The 8,826-nt window shown below is 35.8% G+C and overlaps 1 protein-coding gene across 1 annotated transcript in view; it reads right to left on the bottom strand.

Moving 5' to 3' along the window:
* Positions 1-7,819: 7,819 nt before the first annotated feature.
* The window catches only part of IFT74 (intraflagellar transport 74), a 60,557-nt gene continuing 59,550 nt past the window's right edge, over positions 7,820-8,826 (bottom strand). Inside the window, exon 20 of the mRNA XM_004677702.2 lies at positions 7,820-8,470. Within this exon, the coding sequence (XP_004677759.1) occupies positions 8,352-8,470 (119 nt within the window). The 3' untranslated portion in view covers positions 7,820-8,351. The remainder of the gene's footprint in view (positions 8,471-8,826) is intronic.

Genomic DNA, 8,826 nt, shown 5'->3' with positions numbered 1-8,826 from the left:
ACCCCATTTTTAAATAGTTACAAAGAGGTTTAAATGACTGACATTTGTACAACTTGACCAGGTGCTGAAGTTTGTAATCAGACTTTAAGAAGGCTTTCACTTCACTTATCTTTGCATATATTCCTAGAGAAGGAATGATCACTTTATTGAGAAAAAAATTTGCCTAGAAATAATAAAATGATTGACTCTGCAAAGGCTAGCAAATGGGAGCTTAGATGACAAATCTCAACAGGTGTACTTCAAGTATAGTAAAAAACAGGACTGAATCAACCACAGCAGTCATCAAAAATAATAGTGGCCTAGGGGTTAAGTCTTGGTTCCAGCACCACTGAGGCCAGAGTTTTATCCCAGGCCAGGGAGCCAACCCACACATTTAATATATGTCTGGTGCAGCAGACCACTTCTGTCTTGCCCACTGCTCCCCTTAGAAGTGTATTTCAATAGATCTATCTGTGATTCTCCCCTACTCTGACACTGGTGAATTCTCTTATACTCACACTTCTGGTCTGCACCCCAGTTTTTCTATGCATAAATAAAAAATAAATCTTAAAAAATCATAATAGAAACACTAAAATTTCTTACCAATTCTAATATTTCACTTCAAAGAGCTCTCTGAATTATATTTATAAAATAAGTTTGTAATGTATTTGCTTTTTCCCCAACAGGTGTAATCATCCATCCATACATACATACATCTATTCATCCATCAGCCAGCCAGCCCGCCTACATGCCTGCCTACCTACTTAACCTAACTTAACATCCCCAGAGGAATAGAAAGTTGGCCTATTAATGCATAGTTTCACAATGGCCCCGTTGGCTCACCAAAGTGTTGTTAAAATCTTCTACTAGTGATGCTAGACATTTCTGCTCTTAGCAGAATTGGAGAGAATGCTCAAAAGGCTCTTGTATAAAAATATCCTACAATTGCCTCATCCTCTTCTTTCTCTAAAAATTAATTAGCAATTTTATTAAAAGTCTCTTCCAGCCCTCCCTGGTGGCGCAGTGGGTTAAAGCACAGCACTGAGAGTCTAAAGCCACTTCCGCATGAGTTCGATTCCCGCCTGCCCCGGGGGTGACTACATGGTGTGGCGGACCTCTCCTGACCCGCCCGCTTCTCCCCTCAGCAGTGTGCTTCGTCAATCTGCCTTTTCTGTTCCCTACTCTGTCTCTGGTGCAGGTTCTTGCCGCCCCTGAGCCTCTGGCCTGTACCCCAGCTCTGTATGCACAAAAAAAAGTCTCTTCCACATTAATTTGAGAATTTTAATCTAGATTTACATGCTTCCCTTAACTGTCATAGAGCTCCTCTTAAATATTTTTATGAGACATAATTTATTCATTAAAATATCATTAATGTCTGTAATTAATTTTTTAGTATTCAGACTTGTGCAAATATCACTTCAATTAATTTTAGAATATTTTCATTACTTCAAAACAAACATGTACCCTCAACTCTCTCCCTTCTCATCACTGCACAACCAATAACATATTTTCTGTCTCTGGATTTGTCTGTCCTTGGTATTTCCTATACAGAATTGTACAATAATTAGCCTCTTGTAGTAACTGGATTCTTTCATCATGTTTTCATGGTTCACTCATGTTGTAGCATATGTTAGTATTTTACTCTTTTTTATGGCTGAATAATGTTCCTTTGTGCATATATACACACGTGTGTGTGTGTGTGTGTGTGTGTGTGCTCAAATGCTCAAATGATCCTTGTACTTTAGCACTTAGCAAATAGCATCCAGGGTATATTTACTAAGGGTTTTTCTTGTTTTTTTTATTGTTACTATTGAGGCTTTCCATAGTTTTACAGACTTAAACTGAACTCATGTTAACTGTTAGAAATTATCACCACGAAGTGATGTTTTTGAAACTTTTGGAAAATTAGTAGTCATGATCCATTTATCATTATATAGTTATAGCAATTACAAAATCACTATTATAGGATGAAATTAGCCTCGTGCATAGGAATCTTTGAAATCATTCCAATAGCCAGAGGGAAAGAATTTATTTAATTTGGCAAGCTAAAATCTACTAACCTCTTGTAGAAGCAGAACAATAAGATGTCTAGGGGAAAATAATGAAGAGTGGGCAAAAGGTAAGAGAATGAAGTGAAAATAATGTCATAAAATGCAAAGGAAGATGTTATCTCAAGAAGGAAGTGATTATCTGTTAAATCTTACAAAGAAATTACACTGAAATAAAAGTTTAAAGTTTAATAATTTTAACATTTAAGACATTTTGGACTATGTTCACAAAAGCAATTTCAGGAGAGAAGAAGCAGTGTTTGGAAAGAAAATTGGGACGTGAAATGTACTAGTCTTTTAGAACTTTTAATCTGAAAGTAAGTACAAAAAGGTGAATATGTTTCTATAGAAAGTGGGGGAAAAATCAATGAAAAAAAAAAAGCTAAAGTTATAGGACAAAGGGAAGGACAGAAAGAGGACAGAAGATTCATATCCAATCTGGATAATTCTACCAGAGGGAATTTCTTTTAGAGGGATACAGAAACTATACTTCTAAGAAATATGCTACCAAGAAGGGAAGATTGGGTACTGATATAGATGTTGGGGGCAGGCAATGGTGATGAGAAAAAGTTAAAGAAATATGGTAACTACAATTTTATATAGCACTTTATACATTACAGCAATTTTGTACCCATTAGATATATCTTCAATAGCCCAGGAAATAGGGTTTATAAACCAGAAGCAGTCTCTCAGGGAGAATATGTGAGTTGCCTGAAGACCTTCAGGTAGTGAGCCAGCTTCACAGCTCTTCAAACTCAAAGTACTATTCTTTTTAGTTAAGTCTCATTCCACAATAATTATGCATAAGCTGAGGAAGTGATGGTGAAGAAAATGATGGGAAGTGTGTGGCTAAGTTGAGTAATATAGAAAGACATATGTCCTCCAGTAAGTGAGGAAATCTTTGCAGAGATTAAAATGTTTAATTGTAGCTGTGTGATGGATGCTTTAATCACGATGGACAAATGGGGACATAACCAGATTATTAGGAGATAGATCAAAGGTTCTGACAGCATGGACTTTTTCTTACTGGATGCACCATGTTGAGAGTTAATTTTCCTATCCAGTGCTCATTTGGAAGTCTTCATTTTGTTTACAATTTCTTAGGCTATAGTCATACAATCTTAAAACACTGACATAGAATTTCAGACAATACTAAAAAAATCATTTACATTATTTCACAACCTAATTCTTACTGAGAAAATAATTAAGAAAAATACCTACCCTTTGTCATGCATGTTGAGGTTATTGTTCAGGGAGATAACAGTGTATAGTGAGGTGATGCGGTATTTTAGGAATTAAAAATCTGATAAAGAGTGTGATTTGAAAATAGGTCAACTTGTATTATACCGGTCTATGCTCCATGAAAAGATAAGGGACTACAAAAACTTTGGATGGATGCTTATTTTGTGGGAGAGGGGACTTTTTTGGGGGGTTAAGTGGGATTACCTTAGAGATAAAACAGTGGTGAATAGTTTTGAAAAAAAAAAAAAAGGCTCGTTTATTTTTTATTACCTGGTATTCCTTTCAGTTAGATGTATCTTAGGTTTCTTAGGAATACCTCTTATGATTTAACCAGTTACCTCAACCCACAAAGCTAACCAGTGTGCCCTAGGAAAAGGAAATGGAACAACTGGATTTTTATAGTTTCATTAGAGCTCTCTCCAATTTTCTCTGACTTTAACATTCCTAGTGAGACAAGAACAGTGTCAAGAAACACCTTCAAGGGTGTAGATCCAAAGAGGAAAGTTCTATGTAAATGCCCGTTTAGCCTTCTGAAAACCATTATACCTAAGGCACAGGGCTTACAGGACATTGTAAAGGGCAGAGCTCCAATACACTACAGGGATGCAGGTTTCATTCATCCATCTACTGTGGCATTTTTGTTATTTCCTCTCAAGGGATGCCTGCTTTTCTCGGTGGGTTACATGGGAAGTTACAGAAGCTGGAAAAGCAACTTTCCTTTCCTTTCCTTCTTAACCATTTCCCCTAATCCTGATACACAAGATCTATGCTTTTTCCTTAGCAGGGGTGATGGGATGGGACTGGTCAACTTCTAAGACATCCCTCCCTACTCCAGTAAACTAAAGCAAAGTTCACTTTAATAAGAAGATAATTAAGGGCTAAGCAAAATTATTTAAAAATGAACTATTGTTTACGTTGACAAAAAAAAATCACGTTGTATTATGACCATATCAAATATTTTCACCTTCAAGTCAGTCTGGAATTCCTCTAAGAAGAATAATTTATTTATTACAAATGATAATAGAAAATGAGACAGTGTTTTAGCTTGATTAGTGGTAGATCTTGCTTGAACATATGTCGAAGTTATTTCACCTAATTAAGTGTACCTTTCATCTATGACATTACCAGGCTGTTAGTGAGCATAATACTTCCTAAAAGGTCTTGGAATAAAGATAAAGTTAAACTTGCAAATCTCATTTTAGTTTTTATGCTACTTTTATGAGTGCTTTATCTAATATATCTAAGTCTCTTTTAGGTAAATGACTAGTTGACTTCTGCCTCAGCTTCTTCCAAACTCTCTTATATGAGATAGTCTCCAAAGGGTGTATTTTCTCTCCTATGAAACAATTTCTCCTTATATGTAATCACTTTGACATGTAGAATAGAGAAAGCAAGCAAGTATAACAGCCCTCATTACCCAATGGGTTATGAGCCAGGGGTTCTGAGCAGCAATTCATTATAATATATTGTGAGAAAAGATATGAAAACAGCCAAAAACAATCTAAAATCTTCAGAAAGTATTGTTTTCACTACAGAGCTATAATGACTATTTAAGAATTAGAATTTGTAGACTCAGATTCTCTTTTTTATTATGAAAATATACTTGCAAATTCTTATTTAAAACACAAAGTTTCTAACTATAGTAAAGGAGACATTCTGGTTTATTTTAAAAGACAAACACAAATGACATAGAGCAACATTTACCGAAACAAACAGCCATTGCTTAATCTGAGAGTAATTTGTGTTGAAAGTCTAAGATTCCGTATTTTTCCGGTGCAATCTTAGGAGCTAAGCACTATCATCTCATTTTATAGGTGAAGAAACTGAGATTCAGAGACTAAGCAGCTTCCCAACATCATATAACAAGTTAGTAGTAGGGCTACAATTCAAAACTGATTACCTTAAACTTAACCAACTTAAATTTAACCTCTATACTATAAACCTCATTTAATAAGCAGGGGTTTGTCTTTAGAAACTATTCTTAAAATAGAATAAACTATAGCAGCTAAACATGTTATTCTCCCAATAATATCTAATTACATGGACAATATTTATAAATGTACAAACAGCAAAAATAGGTTTAAAAAAACAGATAATCTTGGGCTCTCCCTGGTGGTGCAATGGGTTAAAACATCACATTATGAAGCTCTCCGAAGCCACTGCAGCACGAGTTCAATCCCCAGCCAGGGAGCTGACCCACATGGCGTGGCAGACCTCTCCTGACCTGCCGCTGCTCCCCTCAGCAGTGTACTTTGTCAATCTGCCTGTTCTGCTCCCAACTCTGTCCCCGTGAATCCTCTCACCCACCACACCTCTAGCCTGTACCCCAGTTCTGTAAGCATAAATAAATATTTTAATTAAAAAAACAGATAAACTTAATAGATTATGTGTGACATATATAGATATACATCTACAGACACTGGTGGTAAGTAGCTTAATCATTTTGCCTTCCTAAATTTTCTACCTTTGTATTCAAAATTATCTTTTAAAAGATGTCTCATCTGTTCTCAAACTGTGAGTCTGTGATTTTTAAGGTATAACCTACATGAATTGAAGGAGGTAAAAATGGATAGGGTATTCATTTTAAAACAATAAGCATTTTCTAGTAGTGTCTCTTGATTTCATCTTACTTTTGAGTATAAACATTCTAATTTACCAAGGTTATGTATGCTGGAATCATATACCAAAACAATAGAGCTGCAGAGAGACTGGACAAGGTGACAATAGAACTGCGGGAGTTCCTGATAACTGGCCTTTGGTCTTAAGTGCATGGCACTGGTCTCTGCCTAAGCCTCTTAACTCTGCCCTGAATTTGGTTGAATCCAGACAATGGTCCAAATGAATGAACCCCTCCACCACCAAGTTAATGAAAAGGCATCAAGAACTTATGTTTGTTTATTAGTAAACTATAAAGATGAGAAAAACAAAGCCCTGCTAACTTTCCCATGTTGATCTTCATTAATAAACTACTCAGCATGTTTGTTCAGCCTGACTTCTTTCCATGGGATTTACAAGGTGTTATTTTAAAACAAATGGAACTCACTGAGCAATGTGACTGAGGAAGAGCCGGTGTGTGCAGATAGTTGCCTCCAGTCCTATCCTAACAGAGAGAATATTCTTGCTGGGTTCGTTGAAAAGCTTTGAAAGGAAGGAAGAGACATTAGTGAAAATTTCCCTCAGATAACATGTTTTAAAGAGATCCTGCTCAATTAATGTCCCCTAACATATATATGAGTAATTTAGAACAAAAGTTGGAAAATGCTTTTTCAAATAAATTTTTAATTGTTTTTCTTGCCAATCTTCCCTATGTTATAATACCAACACATGTATTTAATGGATAGTCCAACACTCCTATTTTCCTTATAGGTGAAAACTGACTCAGTTCCAATAATAGCAAAGACCGCAGAATTATCTATCTGCCATATCTCCTTTCTACAACATAAAGCACTCACTGTATACAGGACCTTATTTTTATTGCATTTCTTTTTTTTTTAAGATTTTATTTATGCATACAAAACTGTGGTACAAGCCAGAGGTGCAGGGATGGTGAGAGGATTCACCAGAGATGGAGTGGGGGGAGTAGAACAGGAAGATTGATGAAGGGAGCAGCTTGGCGAGACAGGAGAGGTCTGCTGCGCCATGTGGGTCACCGCAGCCGCTAGCTTGCAGTGCTGCATCCCAAAGCACTGTGCCATCAGAGAGGGCCCTTTATTGCATTTCTACATGACAAAAAGTCAGAAAAAGATTAAAGCACCTACACCACTTGAGGAAAAACTCAGTGTTACTAGATTTTTTAACTTAATGCATATTAAGGATTCTGAAAAATCCAGATGAAAACAATTTACCTTTCAGATGATGCTTCCCAATCTTCTCTGATGATGAAGCCTTTGATAATATAACACATATAAATTGGCTGAGGAACTCAGATCAAGGGGATACATTTTAGGAATGCCACCTTAAAGAATGTATCACTGTCCAGAATCTTCAGACACATTAATAATCCAGGGTTAGCCAAACTGTACAATGTTTATCGATCTACTTATAATCACACACACTCAAACTGAATAATGTAGTGATAAACATTTACTTCAAGGAATATGCACAGGTAATTTTAGGGTGTGTAAATTATATTGGAAGTTTTTTCCCCCACAAAGAAATCAATAAACTTGTGTTTCAGGTAACTTGGTGAGTATGTGATCAGAGTAAAGGAAGACAGTCCTGAGGGCTATTTTGTGCTGAATGACATACTCCTGTCCCAGCAGAGAGGTTACAACCTTAGTTGTAACTTACAACTACAAAGATTTCCCAGATTCATATTACACAATTCTACCTTGTCATTTCAAATGTTCCTGCTAATGCTTATAAGTTAATTTACTTCTGTCCTCTTTAACAGTACAAAAAGCAAATGCATACAGCATGGCAGAACAACCAGGAGCAGTCACAGTGCAAAGTGGCCCATCGTAAAAACAGCACTTCTTTTAAACAACATACTTTTTCCTGGAATATTCATTAAAAAATAGAATGCAAAAGGTAAAATTTTTTAATTCCAAATCTTTATTAGTAACTGATACATGACCCATATTTGCCTACAACTTTATGTGCCTTACAATCCATCAGACATGCCCCATTTGAGAAGCTCAAAACAAAATATTTTCCTTCTATTTTTAGTTATTCTAGAAGCAAAACTGACAAGGTTGACTAAGTGCTAAATCAGAATGACACTCCTGCATGTAGTTCTCTTCGATTGACTTTGAAAGGATGCATTCTTTTGCTGTTAGAAGTCAGATGGATTATACAGACTAAATGCATCTCAATGGTCACTTTTAGTTTATCTTAGAATTCTTTGAGGCATTTTTAATCAGCTAAACAAACACAAATATCATAAAAGAAGACATTTTTGCAACTTCAAACTTCTTAGACTATTGATTATCATGCTATACCGCTTTTCAAAGAGTCTGCAAAAAATGACACCATCAATAAAAAATTTTACACAAAATTCCTCAAAGGGAAATTTTCTTTTTCTTTCAACTTGTATAAAGTTTTGCGAAAAGATACTTTTATAGACTTCCAGTTGGTTCAAACTCAGTTTCTGCTTGTGCTATGTAGAGCGTCCACAATGGTTTTATTGTACTCTGCAATCTGCTTAGTCACATTCTTCATAATTGGTCGGTAATCACTTTCTTGACTCTTGGTTGCTATGACTAATAATATTAGTTAAGGGGGAACACTGTTAATAAAAATATTAATTTAACTGTGGCTCAGAAAATAACCAAATTATATCACTAACTTTTTTTTTTTAAATGAAATTGAAGATAACATAGACAAAGCACAATGGGAATAGCTTAAGTAAGAGGATTTTAATAAATTGCATATCAATTATAATCTAAAAGGTCAAACAAAACTTGTCAAAATAGTTCTCTTGGGTCCTCCCTGGTGGTGCAGGGATTAAAGTCTAAGTGCTATCTAAACGGTCTGCAGCAAGAGTTCAACCCCAAGCCAGGTAGCTAATCCACATGGTGCAGCAGACCTCTCCTGTCTTGCCGGCTGCTCCCCTCAG

Source organism: Condylura cristata, unplaced genomic scaffold, assembly GCF_000260355.1.
Source record: "Condylura cristata isolate star-nosed mole 26May11 unplaced genomic scaffold, ConCri1.0 scaffold00006, whole genome shotgun sequence".
NCBI classification, from domain to species: Eukaryota; Metazoa; Chordata; class Mammalia; order Eulipotyphla; family Talpidae; genus Condylura; species Condylura cristata.
The sequence above is the reverse complement of the archived record's forward strand: the minus strand, read 5'-3'. Positions and strand labels throughout refer to the sequence as shown.